This window comes from Aotus nancymaae, unplaced genomic scaffold, assembly GCF_030222135.1.
Source record: "Aotus nancymaae isolate 86718 unplaced genomic scaffold, 86718_ANA_hifiasm-v0.15.2.pri h1tg000059l, whole genome shotgun sequence".
Classification (NCBI taxonomy): domain Eukaryota; kingdom Metazoa; phylum Chordata; class Mammalia; order Primates; family Aotidae; genus Aotus; species Aotus nancymaae.
This window is the reverse complement of record NW_026988473.1, coordinates 49904218-49926970: the sequence shown is the minus strand read 5'-3', so window position 1 is coordinate 49926970 and position 22753 is coordinate 49904218. Positions and strand designations below refer to the sequence as shown.

Sequence of the window (22753 nt, the reverse complement as noted above, 5' to 3'; positions counted from 1 at the left end):
GTTCATTTTTAACAATACCATATCACACTAAAAACATTCCCATGGCATTTCTTTAAATGATCAGTTTTAGAAGGAGGATACAAGGAATTTCACAAGTAAAACATTTTCAGTCCTAAATTTTCTTTCTGAAATGTAATATATAGCAAGTGTACCATTATACAGGTTGTCTCAGTCAAGCAATATAAGGACTTTAAAAATTTCCAGAATTGAAATGGTGGAGCCTAAGTAGTTGCAAAATTCTGTAAGTTCTAAAACTGCCCCCAAAACCCTTCATTCCTTGCCAAATAATCTTTTAATCATGTAATCATTTTGACATGTCCACATAATCAAACCTGGTTTACCCTTTCATAGGTCTGGAAAGTAACAAATACATAAGAAATATATATTTTAAGATAACAAGCCTTCAAATAAACCACTAGTCTTTAGTTCAGAATCAGACCACTAGTCTTTAGTTCAGAATCAGGTTTACCTCTAGCAAAGAAAATAACCTGCAGATTTTCCTCTTCAATAGCAGAGCTCTGAAGCTCTATGGTATTCAGAAGGCAGAACAAATTCAAGTAATGGCCACAATATATTCACTCATAATGAATTCTGGTTTTAGTGGCACTAAAAGAGGAAATGTTTCTCCTGGAACCTAACAGACATTATGTAGCCAAAGGGTCTTCTAATCAAAGAATGTTGGAAACAATACATTAAAAGGGTTTCTTCACTGCAGGATTTCTCAAACTTCGATATGCAAATATTGTTTGTTCAATTCCAAGCAAAGGAAATATAGTATACAGTATTTGTCAAAATTATTGGACCTCTTCTTTATAGTACATCTAGAAGACCTAGTACCCTATGGAACACATATTGGGAAATGTTGTCATAAAGTATTCTAGGATACAAAATGTTAAAACTTTGTTTAATGACTATTAACATGGCATATTCAAACACTACATAAAGAAATAGGACGTGGTTATAAACAAGTATCATACAATAAATTCTACAACACACATTCATCTAAAAAGTATACTTTATTCAGAAGATGACTTGCAATAGTACTCTGCAAGTATATCTGCTATGAACAACATTAAAATATATCTTTAAAATCAGATATAGTTAACATGACAAAATAAGAAAAATAATACAGTAGTGGAAGATATTTTAAATCTACACTACCTGTTTCATTTTATATATCAGTAATTACATGCCAAGAGAGATGAAATGACTTGCCACGGTTATACAGATCATTAAAGGCATTATTGGGATCAACAAGCCAAGTCTTCTAACTCTTAAGCTACTTCTCTTTCCACCATCCTATACTCTTATATGTAACCTTTACAAGAAATAACATATTAGTTCAAAAAAGCTGTTTAAGAAAGATAACATCTGAGAAGTCAAACTGTCAATCTGAAAAAATATTCAGATTTGTTTTCCTTTAATTATATTTGAATGTAATAATCTTTGTTTTAAAATAAAATAGTAACAATACATAGTTCTCACTGCAGCCCTTCCTAGCCTGAAATTGTTGTCAAAATTTAAGAAAAAATATTTGATGTTGAAGGATTCTAGAAACTTATTCTCAAAAGTTTCTCCTGTTGTTTTAATGTCTTATATCATTTTAAGCATGTAGCATTAATTAATTGTAGTTAATTCCATGATAGTTTTTCCCTACAAAATACATCTGTGAGGGACATAAAGGGGATTGTTGAGATTCAGCATTCTGTCCATCTGCCAATTCTCATTTCAAAAAGGAGGAGGAGAAGACAGACACTTTGGTAAAAAGCATAATCTTACTATCCATCCTCTAAGGAGAATCCCATGTAGATACTTGCAAATGTTGTAAATTATCAAACTATAGAATAAACTCAGAATATACAAATCTCCCAATTTTTTCTCTATATGGATTATGTTACACATGCTAGTTTTCAATAGACTCTAACAAAGTCTAGTCCTGTTAAATAAAATCTAAGAATTAGTCTCTAGAATGCTATCAAGTGTAAAGTTCATTAGAATATCAGCAAGCCCAATTCCCAAACACTGCTATTTCTAATGTTTAGTTCAAAGAGGTGGATTACCATGGACTAAACACTTCTTGAAGGAATCAAGATTTTTCCAAAGAAAATAACTTCATCGAAGTTATTCATAATATTGACAAAACAGGAAATACATGTCCATCAGGGGATTAATTAAATCCACCCATATGGTCAATTAAATTATTGGAAGAAAATATGTCAAAAAATTTTTTTCTGTTCTCTCAAATTTTTTCCTGTATATTCTATGTTTTCTACAATGAGCATAGTTTACTATGATAAAGAGCAGGGGGGGAGGCGCCAAAAATTATTGGGTTGTAGTACTTCAGCTAAACCTATCCAAGGTTTTGTATGTGATTTTCTCCACTGTTTTACCACTTAGAGATGAATTTATAAATCCCTTTTTATTACTCCATTTTCCAGGTAATTCCTTAGTTGCTTGGAATTAACTGTATGATATTATGTTTAAATTTATTTTGTTTTCTCAAATAGCTTATCAACTGTTTAAATAATTTTTGTTGAAATACACACATTCCATTGATTTATAAAGCTTCTATTGTCAGGCACTGATCTCTGATACCCAATAGGGTCTGCTTCTGGACTGTCGTTTCTGTTCCCATAACTGTTTTTATCCTTGCCACTTAATTCTTGAACCAATAACACACTGATATAATTTTTGCAGCTTTGTAGTATATGTTTTATTATTTGGTCCTTGGAGACAGGATCAAGCACTTCAACTTGGCATTGTATGTCCCTACGTAAGCCTCAACTGTAAAATGGAAACGCTAAAACCTACCAAATGGTGTTGTGTGAAAATAAACTATATATGAGTTAAATAAAATAGAATGAAATAAAGTGTAAAACTTTTAGCACAGTACCCAGAACATATGACAACTTCAATTTATCATAAGCACTAAATCTTTTTTCCTTTTCACAAGCTTTTTGTTTGAATTGTCCCTTTTTCTTTATTCTAGGTGTTAGCTGTTATTAAAAAGTCCACTGAGTCTTTTAAACTCTGTACAATTTATTCCAGTTGCCCAGTCTGCAATTATTATCTATTTCACTGAGTGGTACTTAGCATAAGGTACTTTGGAATGTTTTTGTACTTAACTCTTGGTTCTGCTTCCCAGGCTAGATTTGAAGCCCATTGAGATGTGAGAAACATATTTTATGCCTTCTATGTCTCTCCCTCTTTATTCCTTATCTTATTTCTCGAAATTACAAAATTAATTCCCTCTCTCTTTTTTCGATGACAATTTGCTGACAAACCAAATATCCTCACTGAGAACTGCATAATTATCACTGATTCAAAGACAAGTATATAAACATATGTAATATTTTTAAAAGATACAGAATTTTAAATTTTAGATATTTAAAATTTTATATTTTTAAAATCATATTTTAAAATAAAGTATGATTACTCTTTAGATAAGTCATAAAAGTCAATGTAAATCTATCAAGATTTTACTGATTACTTCAAAAAATTTAGGATCACATTACCTAGTTGAGTAATACTGGGAACATATTATCAAAAGTTTTGCTTATGATTACTGACAGTGTTACTGTATCTCGGAAAGATAACAGAGCCAACAATTTTTAAGTTACACAATCATATTTTGGATGGTGTATGTCCCTAAGTTCCCCCTCTTTAGGCTTCCAAATAATGTGTCATAGTATATTTAGTATGAAGTAATTCATACCAAACAAGAATTAAAAGATCTATTTTGAACTGATGATATGATCCAAAAAGAGAATAAAAACACATTTTTAAAAGGACGTAAACAGTTCATGCCAAAAAAGAGAACAACCTTACTGATGACAGAAAAAGAAACATCTTCTGGGTTCTATTTTTTTTTTAATTCTGCTTCATTGTTTGTCCCTCTTTTGAACCAAGCCCAACAGACATTAACTTATGTTTCCAGAAAAGTGGTCTTACAATTCTGACTAGTACAAGTCAGAATCGTACTTAAGTACAAGTATATAGAATCTAGCATTCTTGCAACCTATCTACATTTTCAGAATCTTGGAAAAAACTCATATGAAACAGACTGTAATCTTTTATAAGGTGATCATAAAAAATAAATGATGACTTCTGGGTCCACTTAAAATGACAAGTGGGAAAATATCTGAGTTAAAGAGAGAAATAACTTCTTGAAATACAAATTCAAACTAGACAAGAACCCAGATCTTAGTTTCTAATATTATTCCCTACTCAAAGGAGCCAAGGCTCCTTGAAGAAATGGCTGATTTTAAGCCAGAGGTCGGGAAGGACTAAAATGATCCTGGATCAACTCGTTAGGATGAAAAGTTAAAAAGTACTTTTTAAAAAAGAAGATCTGTGAAAAGAATACAGGAATCTGATCTGTCTGAGTGGTGCACACTGGTCAAATATGGGATAATTTGTGCATTAAAAAGATAAAAACCATTAATGATTTATATATTACTGAAAAAAAATCCTGAATCTATGAGTCTGTAGTTAAAAAAGATAGGAAGGGAGAATTCTCGCTTATAGTAAAAGGTCGACTGCTGACTGCTAAAAATAGAGGGAGAGTGGAGTTGGAAAATAAACATTTTTTGTTATCAGAATCAAAATTGGTATAGGAAAAAATCATTAGTAAATGCTGAAATCTAGGGGAACAGGACTGATGAATAGTAGGATTTTGCATAGTCTTAGAGTGTCTTCCAGTAGACTGATTATTAGTTGCTAACACAAAAATAACCACTATAAAGTAGAGAAATCTGACAATCATCTGACCAAGTTATCAAAATTAACATAGTCAATGAGGAACAGATAGACATTGTATACTTCCAGATGTGTGCTCTTAGAAGGACACCCTTAGAAGGAACACAGGTAATATTTGAACTGTTGATGCAGAGCCTGAAACTAACAATGAGAGACACTGGAAAACACAAAATAAAAAACATTCTATTAAAAACGGGGGTGAGAAGTTAAAATGTCAACGTTATAGACAAAGAAAGGCTGCACAACTATTGCAGATGAAAAGAGACAAAAGAGAAATGACAATTAAATGCAATGTATGTTAGTATGTACTGGATCCTGTACTGGAAGAAAAAAGGGAGGGGGGTACTATAAAGCACATTATTAGGTCAAATGATAAAACTGGAATATAGATAGAAGGTTTTATTATATTGATGTTAAATTTCCTGAGGTTGACAAGTGTACTGTTTACGTACTGTTCATATACCTCTGAAACATATACTAGAGAATTTAGGGTAAGGGGAAATGATACACGCAACTTTCTTTCATATGGTTCAGAAAAAATAAACCCTGTGTGTGTATGGGGGAGAGGGGGAGGAAAGATGGGGAGGGGAGGGGGGAGGAAAAAAGGGAGGAAGGAAGGGAAGGAAAGAAAGATCTCAAAATAAATCAATAGGGCAAAATATTAACAATAGGTGAATATTAGTAAAGGCTATATACATGTTTGCACTACTCCTGCAACTTTTCTATAAGCTTAAAATTATTTCCAAATTAAAAGTTTGAAAAATACCCAAGAATTCCTAGAACCTCTTTATAAACACCTGCTATTAATATGTCAATATATTGCCTTTCTGTCAGTTTGTCTAGAAGAAGAGGGGTGGGTAGTGAATAAAAGAGGGAGAATCTAAATAATTACAGTTTCATTAGATAATTCAAGGGAATTATGAAGCAATACCCTCAAGAATATGTAAATAACAGAAAATGCTGAATTCTCAGCATTAACTTAAATGCTAAAGACCAACAGAAAAATGAAAGGCCAAGTAAAAGAGAGAGAGTGGTGCTTAGACTAGAGAACACTCTCTAACTGATTCAGATTGAATTGACCAAAATGAGAATTTGATTAGCTATTTGGTGGAACATACATATAAACATTATCCAGGGGAGAGGAGACTAAGTCACAGACTTAAAGTTTTCTGTCTTCATTGATAACATACAGCAATCTCTAATTTCAAATACAAGCAGTAGGCTATGTTAGTCTGATAGTCTTTTTTTCATTTTTTTAAAATCATATACTTCATGTTTGGGAATAGATCAAGATAGTCTTTAAGTGTTTCACATCAAATATCCCTTAGCCTGATTCCATAATCAAAATTCCAGACTTTGATATGGCTTTCTACTAAGATCCAATGACAGGAAGACAATGTGCTGATAATGGGTATTTTGTTCTACATGCATTACCAGCACTTTTAACATTTCCTGTAAATTAGTAACCTAGCATGTTGGTTTTAATACATCAGTCTAATGAACTTGAATAATGAGTCTTCATCGTGAAAGGTAATTTGTCTCCTCTTGTACTGAAAAAAAAGATTTCTGCATCCAGAAAATTCAGATCTTAGAGTTTAATAAAAATAATCAAAACTAACAAACGCTCCTTTGTTAGGTCATTTCAGAAAACAGGCCAATCTTTTCCCCCAAGTAGTGAAACTGTATACGTAGCAGAAACTACAGCAGATTATGCAAACTGGCTTACTTAATATCCTCCAAACCCTTTTATAGTTTCCTTCTTGTATTATAGAGCCTGGAAAGAAAAATCACCAACACCACCACCAACAAAAAAAACTCTACACGTTTTGGGGCAAGATGGGCTCTGTATGTAATCTTACTTCCACCAAATAAACAACTCATGTGAAACTTAAAAGCAGAAGTCAGCAGTGTGAATATCTGCAGGAGAATGGATATTCTAGCACAACTGTGGTGAAGGTTATAATGTCTGATATATATCCAGCATCGTAAGTGCCATTTGGTAAAAGGTAGAAGGAATATGGTTTCTATGAGAATAGCACCAACGTGGGCTGTTCCTAGAATCCAGAATTGGTTCCCCAATTGTCCCTCACCCCTAAAATTTCGTAAGTTGCCCAATACTTTGTTATGACTCCTTTTCTGCTCAGAGAAATAGATCCAGTAGTGTGACACTAAAAACTTCAACCAATAGTCTGAAAGAGCAATTATTTTATATGTCTTCATAGTTCTAGCTTATGAATTTCTGCCTGATCATGTTGATAATACTACCACTAAAAAGAATGAGTTAACATTTGAGTGCTTAAACAATAATGTCAAGCATTGTAATAATGATTTGCAAACACTGTGAGTAAATGTTCCACATTCTATGAAAGACCTCCCAGGAGAAGGGCTGGCAAGGAAAATCACAGGTTCACCAAGAGAAGAAATTAATATTCTTAATAAACCAATTCAAGGATATACTTTTTTAGAAATATTCAGATTATGATCAATGTCTTGAAAAAGGACAATTAAACCTGGAAAGTAATTTAAACATGTTGCTCTCCTCTCCAACCTTAAACGTAAAAATTTCCTCATGCTTCTTAAGCCAGCCCATAAAACTCAAACTTGCAGTTTTAACAAAAATATGGCATATAAAAACATTCCTAAATGTTGTACCTTTGACTGTACTTTAGCTAGAAAGGTTTTCATACCTGAAGATTGATCTCTGCCTCATAGAAGGTTAGGCACGAGCAGTAATGTCGATCTGAGTCAATATCTGTCAGGACAACCACAAAGAACGTTGGCTGCTTCCTCTCTCTGGACAGCTGCCACCCACCAGGCTGACAAAACTAAATGAAATAGAAAAAAAAAAAACAGCTGTAACATTTAAAAATAATAAAAATTCATTATTAGTTAATCTCTGAGAAATGTTAAATGTTTTCCCATTTAAAAAAATTTCCACCTGATGTATGTCTCTAAAGCCAACATTAAAAAAAAGTTCATGTACAGATTCATAATGTTGAAAACTTTCACCAATGTGCATATATATTTTATTAAGACAGCCTAGATTTCCCACAGACGCCACTGTGGGGTACCATTTCTGAGATCTAGTTTGGTATATGTAGGAACACCGCATCAAAATGAAGGACTTACCCCTAACTATGAGAACAAATCATGGAATAAATTAGAAATTAAGTGTAAAATACGTATCACTGAGGGAAAACAGAATTATTTTAAAATTTCCATATGAATCTAAGGGTCTTCAATTCATTACAAAAGAAAAAAGAGATATCTTGTTCAGCAAGACAGACCACACTCTTATCCATAAAACATAGTTTAACAAATTTAAATAAGAGAAATCATACAACGCCTGCTGTTAGAGCACGATAGAAAAATTAGAAATCAATAACAGAAAGATAGCTGCAAATCCAACAATACCTTTTTTTTTTTTTTTTTTGAGATAGGGTCTTGTTTTGTCACCCAAGCTGGAGTGCAGTGACATGATCACAGCTTACCTTAACCTCAACCTCCTGGGCTCAAGGGATTCTCTCATCTCAGCCTTCTGAGTAGCTGGACTACAGGCACCTACTAGCATATCTGCCTAATATTTTTTAATTTTTTTGTAGAGAAAGGGTCTTTCCATGATGTTCAGGCTGGTCTCGAACTCCTGGGCTCAAGCAATTCTCTTGCCTCAGCCTCCCACAGTGCCAAGATTATGGGCATGAGCTACTGCACCCAGCTAAACAACACTTTTTAAATAACACAAGTCAAAAGATGAAATCTCAATAGAAATTTAAAAGATATTTTGAGCTAACTGAAAATGAAAATCTAAAATCAGAATTTGTGGGATGTGGTGAAAGCAGTGCTTATAGAAAAATTTGCATCACTTAATGCACACATTAGAAGAGAAGAAAGATCTAAAGTCAGTAATCTAGGCTTTGACCTTTGGAAACTAGAAAAGAGCAAATTACATCTAGAGTAAGCAGATAAAGAAAATAAAAGTTAGAACTGAAATCAGTGATACTGAAAACAGAAAACTGCAAAAGAAAAATCAATAAAATAAAAAGCTCTTTCTTTGAAAAGCTCAGTAAGCCTCTAGCCAGTCTAATTAAGAAAAAGAAAGGCACAAATTACTAACATATAAAATGAGAGGGGACATCAGTACAGATTGTTCTGAGGGGGAGACGCGCAAAGGGAGAAGAAAAGGCACACACACAATAGATACCTTTAAGGGTAAACAAGCTTTATCCCATGTAAACGGCAATGTGGATATAATAAGCAAATGATACATGAGCAAGTTAATATAATAAGCGAATTGATATAACAAGCAAATGATACAATAAGGAAATTGCAATGGGAAAGGGAGAAGGGAAAATAGATACATATATATTTACACTCACCAGACTATGGAGGATTCACCACCAGACTGCCAAGCAACAGCCTGGGCTCCAGAGTCAGCCACTCATCCGTGCACAGACAAGGAGAGGTCTCATGAAGCTTTGGTGTAGTCTGGGACCCTAGTTCTTTTTGTAACGACTTGTTTGGTATGAGGTCCAGTCACAAGGGACCTTCGTGACTGGGCTCAAGAAACACAAAAAGGTCAACTTGTTTTTGCAATTGTTCATTGTTTTTATTTTTCATTTTTTTATTTTTTTTTTAGACAAGTCTTGCTCTGTTGCCCAGGCTGGAGTACAGTAGCACGATCTTGGCTCACTGCAAACTCTACCTCCTGGGTTCAAGCGATTCTCCTGCCTCAGCCTCCTGAGTAGCTGGGATTACTGGTGTCCATCACCACACCTAGCTAATTTTTGTATTTTTAGTAGAGATGGAGTTTCACATGTTGACCAGGCTGGTCTTGAACTCCTGACCTCAAGTGATCTGCCCGCCTTGGCCTCCCAAAATGTTTGTATTACAGGCTCAAGCCACCAGGCCCGGCCTATTGTTTTTCAATAACTAAGGTATAGGAATAGATTGAACTAAAGATTTCTTCGAAAGCGTACTGGATGATGCCTCAAGGGGCTCACACAACCTGTTCCAGGATTTGGTGACCATTGTTTGTGCCCATGTTCAATTGAGGTCAAATTTAATATTTAACTTTTCCTCCACACAGATCCCATGAACTTTTAAAAGATAATCAATGTATATTATGGACAACTTTATGCCTACAGCTTTGATAATGTAGATGAAATGTACCAATTTCTTGAAAGACATAATCTGCAAAAACTCACATAAATGGACAATCCAAATAGTCCCATGTTGTTACAGAAACTGAACCATTAATTAATAACTTTCCAAAACAGAAAGCACCAAGCCCAGATGGATTCACTGGTGAATTCTTTTAAATGTTTGAGGAAGAAGTTATAGTTAGCCCTCTGTATCTGTGGGTTCTACATCTGTGGATTCAACCAACCATGAATCAAAAATATATATTAAAAAAAGAAAAATAACAATACAACAATAAAAATAGTATATAAAAAAATCCAGTATGGTAGCTATTTACATAACACTGTCTTAGGTATAAGTAATCTAGAGATGATTTAAAATACACAGGAGGATATGCATGAGTTATATGCATATACCATACTATTTAATATAAGACATTTGAGCATCCTCAGATTTTGGTATGTGTCGGGGAGTCCTGGAATCAATCCCCTGCAGATACCAAAGGACAACTGTATACCAATTATCTGCAACCTCTTTCAAAAAACAGAAGCAAAGGAAATACTTTCTCATCCTATGATGCCAGCACTACACTAATACCAAAACCAGATAAAGACATTAACAGAAATAAAAAACTGACCAATATTCGCTCATAAGCATACAAGCAAAAATATTCCACAAAATATCATTGAGTTGAATTCAACAATGTATAAAAAGAATATCATGACCAAGTGGAATTCATCCAAGGCAGGCAAGGCTGGTTAACCATTCAAAAATCAATTAAAGCAGTACAGCATATCAACAGGCTAAAGAAGAATACTCATTTGGTCATACCAATAGATGTAGAGAATGCATCTGACACAATCCAACACCTATTGAGGACAAGCAGTCTCAGTCCACTAGAAGTAGAGGGAAACTTCCTCAACTTCAAAAAGAATATCTTTAAAAAAGAAAAAAATCTCCCATGGCTAATATCATACTTAAAGACGAAAAACTCAGAGCTTTCCAAGTATGATCAGGGGAATAAAGTAAGGATGACCCTCTCACTACTGCTTCTCAGTATTATCCTAGAAGTCCTAGTTAATGCAATAAAACAAAAAGGAAATAAAACTATCCATATTGGGAGGAAAGAAACAAAATTGTTTTTGTTCACAGATGATTTGATTGTGTACACAGAAAATCTGAAAGAAAGGACAAAAAAAAAGGCCGGGTGCGGTGGCTCACGCCTGTAATCCCAGTACTTTGGGAGGCCAAGGCGGGTGGATCATGAGGTCAAGAGATCAAGACCATCCTGGCCACCATGGTGAAACCCCATCTCTACTAAAAATACAAAAATTAGCTGGGCGTGGTGGCATTGGCCTGTAGTCCCAGCTACTCGGGAGGCTGAGGCAGGAGAATTGCTTGAACCCAGGAGGTGGAGGTTGCAGTGAGCCGAGATCGTGCCACTGCACTCCAGCATGGCACCTGGCAACGGAGCAAGACTCTGTCTCAAAAAAAAAAAAAAAAAAAAAACCCAACACTCCTGGAACTAATAAGAAATTAAAGGAAAGCTCTAGGATACAAAGTTAATATACAAAAGTCAATCACTTTTCCTATATGCCAGCAATAAACAAGTGGAATCTGAGGCAAAAACATAATACCATTTACATTAGCATGCTACTAAATGAAATAATTAGGTATACATTGAATAAAATATGCAAAAGATCTTAATGATGAAAAGTATAAAACTCTCATGAAAGAAATCAAAAAACTAAATAAATGAGAGATTCCATGTTCATGGATAAGAAGACTCAATACTGACAAATTGTCAGTTTGTCCCACTTTGACCCACAACAGATTCAACATAATTCCAATAAAAATCCCAGCAAGTTATTTTATGGATATTAACCAAATGATCCTAAAGTTTATAAAGAGAGGCAAAAGATCCAGGATTACCAACACAATATTGAAGGAGAAAAATATTTGCAGGACTGACACTAACAAACTTTGAGACTTACCAGGAAGCTATAGTAAACAGGACAGTGTGGTATTGGCAAAAGAATAGGCAAAGAGATCAATGAAACAGAATAAAGAGCCTAGAAGTAGACTCACATAAATACATTCAACTGACCTTACATACACATGCAAAGTGCTCAGAGTAGCCCCTGGCATATAATCCAAATGATGTAAATGTTAGTTCTTATGATCATTATCCCCTTTGATCCAACCCATATTAATATCACCATCTCTTTGACATTTTCCTCTTTTGTACAGACTTTTTCCAAAACTGGCTTCTCCTTTCACTGTCTCATTGCCCACCTTGTACGAGTCTAGAGACATCAGAAAAGATCTACATGATTTCCTACATTTGCAGAGGGATGTTAATCATGTTCACAGTTTCTCTAGAGAAAGGCTTAACCATACCTTAATTAGCAATTCAGTAAAAACATTTCTAATACATATTAAGTTTAAAATAGTACTTTATTCAAAATATTATTGATCACTTAAGAATCATTTATTCTATGAGGTCTTCTTTGAAACTTCCTAGCTTCTCTAGTCCTCTCCAAACCAAAGAATCAGGCCAGGTTGTTCCTCTACTATAATCCAAAACCATCTTTATTATGAGTAACAACAGTAATAATAACTTATCCTTCTCTATATTCCCCTAGAACTTTTCTATTAATACTAATCTGGTAGAGAAAAGTCTACATCATTGTCTTTAACTTTATATGTCCCTTGGTATCTGTGGGGGATTGACTCCAGGTCCCCTCACTAATATCAAAATGTACAGATGATAATCAAGTCCCAGAGTCAGCCCTTAGGAACCTGTGGATATGAAAAGTTGGCCCTTGATATCTATATATTTTTCTCTCAATAACCCATCTATACTAAACTCCTTCTTGTGATGATGTGAGATGATTAACGCCTTCATGATGAGATGAAAGGTGAATGACATAAACACTGTGACATAGCCATAGGCTACTATTGACCTTCTGATGGTAAATCAGATAAGATGGCTACTAAGTGACTAATGGGTGCATAGTGTATACAGTGTAGATATACTGGACAAAGGGATGATGCACACCCCAGGTGGGATGGTGTGAGATTTCATAAGACTACTCAGATGGTGCACAATTTAAAACCAATGAGTTATTTGTTTCTGGAATTTTCCATTTAATATTTTTGGACCTCAGTTTTACCATGGGTAAATAACCACAGAAAGCAAAACTATGGATAAGCGGGGAACTCCAGTAGATCTATTACTTAAATGAGCAGTCAGATATTTTGCTGCCTAAAGCTAGAAAAAAATAACTATCAATGTGCCCACTTTCCTCAAATGCTTTGCACATACAGGCAATAAAAGAAAAATATAACAGAATCACAAAAAATGTCCATAGCATTATTTGACTACATTGAATGATCTATTGAAGGTGAAATATTATAGAAGGTTCTCAATATTTCCAAAGACCTTCATCTGCATCCATATTATAGTTTACTGAGCCATGTTTTATTGTATAACCCTTAAATTAAAAAATGTGTCTCTTTTTAAAAAGCCTGTAAGAAAATTCCTTCTTCTAAAAGAAAATAATAAACACATAACATCCAGAAAAATAACATGAGAGTTTAGGTAGTAAGACCACTTTGGTTACTTAAATACCCTCATAAATATGTTAGTTTACACTCTAAGGGGAATTCTGTGATCTAAAAAAGTATTAACCTTAAAACTTTTGGGAAATTCCAAGGACCAATTTTCAGATCCAATAGACTTCTTCAAAACTCAGCTTAATGTGACCACAACTCAAATAGTATAGTGATTAATGATTGACCTGGTCAGATTTTCTAAATTTTACTATATTTTTGACAAAGATAGTTAACTAGACACTAGTTACATATGAGATCCTCTCTTTCACACATAAATGACATTCAATATACTGTGCATTTAAAATACCATTAAAATCATACTTTATGGAAAGTTTTAAATTCTATATTCCCAAATAAAATACACTAACATAGAAACAGAAAAATAGCAATAATTCACACAATTGAGCTTACAAAAATGTTTTCTCAAAGGATGAAAAGAAATGACCCTAACCTGTAGTTAAATGTCTCTTTTTCAAATTCACTGTATCATAAGATCACGCAATAATAGATTTTGGAGTACCAGAATACGAGCCCACATTTTAACGAGAAGTACTCCTCATAGAATTTGGATTTGAAATGTCATAATGCTAGCTGGTTTAGTCATTTCCATTCTTAACTAAAAATGTGTTGAAGAAATAAACAATGAGGATGTGGACATTACAATTCTTGAACCTGGGTTTAAGTCACACTTCTGACAGGAATGTGAGAAAATGTTTAGACAGCTGGAAATAGAGTAGTCACTAAAAGATAGTAAGCAGAATGATAAGCATTAAACAAACAGGATAAAAATCAGAATTTTTCACTCCCCAGTGTCTTTATAGGCAAACAGGAAAAATAAAAAAAGCTATCACAGGTGCAAAACCCAAAATGTTTAGAATTGACTGTCATAACAGACTGACCTAACACTGCGCCCTCCTTTTTTCAAGTTACTGAGAAAACACATATATTTGTAGTAACAAAACATATCACATAGGCTGACAAATAATACCATTTTCACACATGCATGAGGGTATGAGCAATGATGTATGTTTTCGACAACTCCCTTCTACCTTGACCTCATCATTTCACACATACCATGCCCATCAAAATTTTATAACATATCTGGGAACAGGCAATGGGGGAATCCTTTTCAGGATGTTATTCTGTCTTGGTTCATCTCTAGTTTTCTTTAAGAACTTGGTATACTTCAAGGTTGCAAAGTTGGAATTGTCAGACATTGCTAAATTCCATATGCTAATGCATTACAAACACCCACTTTGTTTACTTGCTTGTTTGTTCAATTGCCCATATGTATGAATTAGATAATTTGCAAATAGGCCACCCATCTGCAAATAGAAGGTATATGCTAATGTAATAATCCCAAAGGTTTGCAAGACACTTTATATATAACCATATCTCACAAGACTTATTTTACAAACAATAAAACCAAGACTATCAGACATTAAGGTCATAAAGAGTGTGTCACACTGGCAGAACTTGAATTCAAGTCTCTCCATCTCTACAAACCATGTTCTTTTACTTCTAAATTATCTTCATAAATCACCTTATGCATATTATTTTATGCTAATATAAATACATGGCAGAAAAATTTAAGAAATAAAATGAAAATGAAATAAATTTTGTAACATGTAACATTTCCTAGCAACCAGAAGGGGGGTGGTGTGTGTGTATGCAAAAGGGGACATGTCGTATATATAGTTATGAATCCTGTTTTTCTGCACTTCCTATAACATGCATTTTTCCTATGTATTTATATATTTTTAACATATTTATTTTTAATAACTGAATATTATACTGTCATGTAGATATACATAAAATACTATAACTTAACCGATTCCCTATTGTTGGTTAAGATTTTTTTTTTATAATTAATGCTGAAATAAGCATAGTATTATATAAATATTTCCAGACATGTTTTTTTATTTTCTCAGGGAAACAGAACTGGTTTTGTACAGCATGTACAAGTTGAGCACAAAAATGTTTAATTACCCTTGAATTCCTTTTTAAAGGCTAAGCAACCCCAAAGTTGTTTTGTTTTTGCTGATACATTTCTAAAGAGGATAGAAAAGAAGTGATAACAAAGAACTGCTATTATAAACTATATTCTGACCAAAGGAGGATTCATTTGTGAATAAATAGAAGCTTTAGGTGACTGAAGTCCGTGCCAAGCCAGGCCAGGGCTTTGTGTGCTCTGTATATTATATAGATATTATTCAAAAGTTTGAAAAAAGATTCAGCGTGGTGGCTCATGCCTGTAATCCTGGATCACTTGAGCCCAGGAGTAAGAGGCTCCAATGAACGGAGATCACACTCCTACACTTTGGCCTTGGTGATGGAGTGAGACCTTGTCTTGAAAAAAAAAAAAAAAATTAGCCAAACCTAGTGGCATGCACCTGTAGTCCCAACTACTCAGGACGCTGAGGTAGGGGGATTAATTGAGCCGACGAGGTTGACGCTGCAGAGAGCTGTGATCACGCAACTACACAAGTCTGAGTGACAGAGCAAGATTCTTTCTACCAAAAAAAAAAAAAAAAAAGTTCAGAGAAAACATAGTGAGCATAAGACTTTGGTAGAGGAGTCAATGTAAGAGTTTGTGAAATGTCAAACATAACGTTTTACAGAATAATGCATGTCACATATGCACCCAATTTTAATAAGCAGCTTTTGATAGAGTATATACTTAAAAGGGACTATCCAACATTATTTGCTTAAAACGGAAGCTTAACTGAAATGGGTCACCTATATTGCTTTTGGTAAAAATACATCCAGATATTTGATCTGCACATGTATTCCAGAACCTAAAGTACAATTTAAAAAGAAAAAAAGAAAAAGAAAAAAAATACATCGAGATAATTTATTACTACTATGCAACATCTGCATTGTCCTCATCACTATAATAAATTTTTCATTGTGCGTAAGATAGTATGATTGTCTGCCTAAAGAATACCTACAAACTGACTAAACACTGTTTGAATTAGTAAGAGTTTAATTAGGAAGGCAGAAATACAAACATACACAAATCAAAAGTTTTCTTTGACATCAGCAATAAGCAATTAGAAAAAAGCTCCTATTCATAATTTTAATATGTTCTCAAAGACACAGGATAAGCTAACCTAACTTCTAAGTTTTGTATATTCTGGTATTATCAGTCTCATGAACAGATTAAGGCTTTAAATATAAAAGTTTCATAACTAAGACCCCAAAAATAAATGCAACAAAAACAAAAATAAATGAAGGGGGCCTAATTGAACTAAAAAAGCTTCTGCATTAGCAAAAGAGTGAGCAGACAACTTACAAAATGGGAGAAAAATATTTTTAAACTATGGATCTGACAAAGACTAATATCCACAATCTATAAGAAACTTACACAAATCAACAAGAAGAAAACAAATAATCATATTAAAAAGTGGGCAAATGAAATGAACAGATATTTCTTGAAAGAAGATATACAAATGGCCAGCTAACATAAAAAATGCTCAACATCACTAATCATCAGGGAAATGCAAATTAAAACCACAATGAGATACCACCTTACCCCAATCAGAATGCCCATTATTTTTGTTTGTTTGTTTGCTTTTGAGATGGAGTCTTGCTCTGTCACCCAGGCTGGAGTGTAGTGGCAAGATCTCAGCTCACTGCAACCTCTACCTGCCAGGTTCAAGAGATTCTCCTGCCTCAGCCTCCTGGGAAGCTGGGACTACAGATGAACACCACACACCTGGCTAATTTTTGTATTTTTAGTAGAGACAAGGTTTTGCCATGTTGGCAAGGCTGGTCTCGAACTCCTGGCCTCAGTTGATCCACCCACCTGGGCCTCCCCAAGTGCTGGGATTACAGGCATAAGCCACCACTCCTGGCCAGAATGGCTATAATTAAAAAATCAAAAAACAAAAGATGTTCGCATGAATGTGGTGAAAAGGGAACACTTACATGCTGCTGCTGGGAATGTAAATTAGAATAGCCTCTATAGAAAACAGTGAAGACATTTCTCTAAGAACTAAAAGTAGATCTACCATTTGATCCAGCAATCCCATGATTGGGTATCTTACCAAAAGGAAAATAGTTCATTATATGAAAAAGACACCTGTATGAATTATGTTTATCACAGCCCAATTCACATTAGCAAAGATAAAGAATCAACCTAAGTGCCCACCAACAGATGAGTGAATAAAGAACATGTGATACACACACACATACACATAAATACACACACCATGGAATACTACTAACTCATAAAAAAGAACAAAATAATGTCTTCTGCAGCAACTTGGATGAAACTGGAGATTATTACCATAAGAGAAACAACTCAGGAATGGAAAAGCAAATACTGCATTTTTTACTTTTAACTTAGAGCTAAACTATGAGTATGCAAGGGCATACAGTGGTATAAATGAACAATAGAGTCCCAGAAGTGGGGATCTGGGGAAAATGGGTGGGATAAGAAATGAAAAATTACCTATTGGGTAAATATTACACTATTTGAGTAATGGGTATACTAAAATCCCAGATTCTACCACGGTACAATCTATCCATGTAATCAAAAACCACTTATACCCCACTAAGGCTATTGAAATAAAAAATAAAATAAAAAATGAAGTAAATATAAAAATTTCAAGAAGGAAATTAAAGAGAAAAATAAACATTTGAAATAGCTTTGAACATTTAGGTTCTGAAAAAACAAAACAGAAAAAAAAAAACCCTGCAAACTAATTATAAGTTTAAAATAATTCTAAGATGAAGACCACAAAAGAAAAGTTTTTGTGCCAATACCACACTGTTTTGGTCGCTGTAGGCTTGTAGTATAGTTTAAGTCAGGTAACATGATTTCTCCAGCTTTGCTCTTTTTGCTGAGGTCTGCCTTGGCTCTTCAGGCTATTTTTTCATTCCATATACATTTCAAAATAATTTTTTTCTAGCCTTGTGAAGAATGTTGTTGGTAGTTTGATAGGAACAGCATTCAATCTGTAAATTGCTTTGGGCAGTGTAGCCATTTTAATAATATTGATTCTTCCTATACATGAGCATGGAATGTTTTTCCACTTGTTTGTGTCTTCTCTGATTTCTTTGAGTAGTGTTTTATAATTCTTATTGTTAAGATCTTTCACCTAACTGGTCACCTGTATTCCTAGGTATATTATTTTTGTGTATGGCAGTTGTGAATTGGGTTGCCTTTCTGATTTGGCTTTCAGTTTGGTGAGTTTTGTATAAGAATGCTAGTGACTTTTGTACACTGATTTTGTATCCTGCAACTTTGCTGAAGTTGTTTATTAGCTGAAGTAGCAGTTCTAACAATACGTGGCCACACTGCTGCTTTATGTGGGTGGCTGATCCTGTTTCTCATCACTGACCAGGACCACCCAACCAGGGCTCTCAGCCCCCTGCCTGAGCTCTTCAGCCAACAGAGATCTGAATTTCCCCTGGGATGGTGCTCCAGAGGGAGGGGTGGGCCACCGTCTTTGCTGTTTGGGTGACTTAACTATTCCAGCCTTTGGGCTTTGGAGTGTCTGAGGCAATCAGGGCTGAAGTGGACCCCAGCACAGCACAACTGCTCTACTAAAATGTGGCCAGAGTATTTTTTAAGCAGTTCTAATCCCGTTCTTTCTTACTAGGTGGGACCTCCCAAAAAGGGTCTCCAGCCAATTTCCTACAGGTGCTTTTGGACTGACAACAGGTCTGTACCTCCATGGGACAAAGCTCCCAGAGGGAGAAACAGGCTGTCATCTTCACTGTTTTGCAGCCTTTGCTGGTGACACTTCCAGGTTCTGGAAAACCTGAGGTGACTAAAGACTGGAGCGGACCCCAAGAATACTGTAGCAGCCCTACAGAAAAGTCGCCAGACTGTTACATGGGTACCTGTTCCTGTATCTCCTTACCAGGCAGGTCCTCTAGGCCTGGACCTCCAGCAACCCCCTGCCAGAACTATCGAGCCAGTACCAACTCAGCAACTTCCTGGACACAGTCTCTCTGGCATTGCCTCTGCAATGTAACTGCCCTTGCCATCCTTGGACTAATGAAGGAGCAAAGACCCTAAGTACCTTATCCACACCTCCAATAAGTGGCAGTTGACCCACGGAGAGGAGGCCAGTCTATCTGCCATGGGTCCCACAAACCCCCATATCTTGTCATCAGATAGGGAACTCCTGGTTTGGGTCCACAGCACAAACTCTCCATCCTGGGATGACTGCAATGAATGATTGCTGACCTGCATCTCTCTTTACTCCTGGAGCCTCCAGGAGTAAAGCAAATGACCCTTGGCCTCAACCACTACTAGCATCTCTTCCTTTGCTACCTCTAAGCTGTAGAAGAAACAAAAACACAGAGATCACCCCAGAGTTCCAGTGGGCAGCCCAGGAGTACCAAGCCATGAACTGCAGCCAGCATTCAAGTGGGAGAGGAACCCATATTTTCAAAGCACTGAGAGGGAACATGGCTACAACTGTGAGGAAACATGGGAAGCCACACAACAGAGCAAGAATCAACCAACTGACCAATAAACGTAAGTGTCACTTGCTGGATCATACCCCAAAGCTTCAACACCAAAAATATCTAACAGATCCCACTCTGAAACCAGAGACAAGAAGTCAGCTTCAAATAAAAAGCTTACACAAAGCCTTGGCCCAGTGAAAACATCCAGAAAAGAAGTCTATTGAGTATACTCAATCTACACTGCAATTAAAGGAACACCCACACACACCAGTGAGAAAGAACCAATGTGAGAAATCTGGTAACTCCAACGGTCAAAGTGTCATATGTCCTCCAAATGACTGCACCAGTTCTCCAACAAGAGTTCTTAACCAGGCCAAACTGGATCAAATGACAGGAACACAATTCAGAATACAGATAGGAACAAAGATCATCAAGATTCAGAATGGAAAAACCCAATCCAAGGAAAATAAGAATCACAATAAAGTGATACAGGAGCTGAAGGACAAAATAGCTGGTATGAAAAAGAACCTAACAGATCTGATAGAGCTGAATAACACAATACAAGAATTTGACAATGCAATCACAAGTAATAAGAGCAGAATAAATCAAGGTGAGGAAAAAAAAAATCTCAGAACTTGAAGACTGGCTCTCTGAAATAAGACAGTCAGACAAAAATAAAGAAAAAAGAATGAAAATGAACAAAACTTCCAAGAACCATGAGATTATGTAAAGAGGCCAAATCTATGAATCAATGGCGTCTCTGAAAGGGAGGGGGAGAAAGCAAACAACTTGGAAAACATATTTCAGGGTATTTTCCATGAAAACTTTCCCAACCTTGTTAGAGAAGCCAACCAGTCAAATTAAGGAAATGCAGAGAACTGCTGCAAGATTTTACATAAGATCATCCCCAAGATACATAATCATCAGATTTTTGAAATGAAAGAAAGAATCTTAAGGCAGCTAGAGAGAAAGAGCAGGTCACCTCCAAGGGGAACTCCATCAGGCTGACAGTAGACCACTCAGCTGAAACCCTACAAGCCAGAAGAGATTGGGGGCCTATATTCAACATTAATAAAGAAAAAAACCTTCAAACTAAGCTTCCTATGTGATGGAGAAATAAGATCCTTTTCAGATAAGCAAATATTGAGGGACTCCATTACCATCAGACCTGCCTTACAAGAGACCTTGAAAGGGACACTAAATATAGAAATACTTCTACCAGTTAACGCAAAAACACACTTAAACACACAGACCAGTGTCACTGTAAAGCAACCACACAAACATGCCAATATAATAACCAGCTAACAGTACAATGACAGGATCAAATCCACATATACCAATATTAACCTTGAATGTAAACAGGCTAAATGACCTACTTAAAAGGCACAAAGTAGCAAGGTAGATAAAAAACAAGACTCAATGATACGCTGTCTTCAAAAGAACCATTTCACACATAATGATACTCATAGGCTCAAAATAAAAGGATAAAGAAAGATCTCCCAAACAAATAAAAAACAGAAAAAAGCAGGGGTTGCAATACTAATTTGGGATAGAACAGATTTCAAACCAACAAAGATCAAAAAACACAAGAAATGGCAAGACATAATGATAAAGGGTTCAATTCAACAAGAAGACCTAACTATCCTAAATTAAACAAGAAAATTAACCAAAATATTCAGGACCTAAACTCAGCATTGGCTCAAATGGACCTTGTAGATCTTTACAGAAGTTTCCACCCCAAAACAACAGAATATACATTCTTCTCATCACCACATGGCACATACTCTAAAACTGACCACATAATTGGACATAAAACAATCCTCAACAAATGTAAAAGAACCAACATCATAGCAAACACACTAATGGACCACAGTGCAATAAAAATAGAAGTCAACACAACGAAAATCGCTCAAAACAATACAATTATTTGGAAAATAAACAACATGCTCCTGAATTATTTTGGGGTAAATAATGAAATTAAGGCAGAAATGAAGTTCTTTAAAAATAATGCCAACAATGATAAACCATACCAGAATCTCTGGGACACAGCTAAGGCAGTGTTAAGAGAAGAACACACGGTACTAAAGCCCACATCAAAAAGTTAGAAATATCTCAAATTAACAACCTAACTCACAAAATACACAAATCAGAGAAGCAAGAGCAAATCAACCCCAAAGCCAGCAGACAACAAGAAATAATGGAAATCAGAGCTAAATGGAAGGAAACTGAGACACAAAAAGCCATTCAGATAAATAATCCAGGAACTGGCTTTTTGAAAAAACTAACAGATAGACCACCAGCTAGACTAATTAAGAAGAAAGAGAGAAAATCCAAATAAACATAATTAGAAATGGCAAAGAGAAGGTTACTACTGAAGCCACAGAAACAAAAATAACCATCAGAAAGTAATACGAACACCTCTACGCACACAAACTAGAAAACCTTAAAGAGATAAATAAATTCCTGGACACATATGCCCTCCCAAGACTAAGCCAGGAAGAAACTGAATCTCTAAACAGACCACTAACAAGCTCTGAAATTGAATCAGTAATAAATAGCCTACCAACCAAAGAAAAGCCCAGGAAGTGATGGATTCACAGTCGAATTCTACAAGTGTACAAAGAAGAGCTGATAATACTCTATAGAAACTATTCCCAAAAACTGAGGAGGAAGGACTGCTTCCTAACTCATTGTATGAGGCCAGCATCATCCTGATACTTAAACTTGGCAGAGACACAACAGAAAAGGAAAACCTCAAGCCAATAACCTTGATGAACATCAGTGCAAAAATCCTCAACAAAATACTTGCAAA

At 35.2% G+C, this 22753-nt stretch overlaps 1 protein-coding gene across 4 annotated transcripts in view; it reads right to left on the bottom strand.

Annotated features, from left to right (window-relative positions):
* SBF2 (SET binding factor 2) overlaps window positions 1-22753 on the bottom strand; it is a 472399-nt gene that overhangs the window by 246999 nt on the left and 202647 nt on the right. For all 4 annotated transcript variants that reach the window (XR_010338354.1, XM_012456679.3, XM_012456682.3 and 1 more), the window contains exon 3: window positions 7446-7583. Coding sequence is in view for 3 of the 4 variants with exons in the window: in XM_012456679.3 (XP_012312102.1) it covers window positions 7446-7583 (138 nt within the window). In the remaining variant the exon portion in view is untranslated. The remainder of the gene's footprint in view (window positions 1-7445; window positions 7584-22753) is intronic.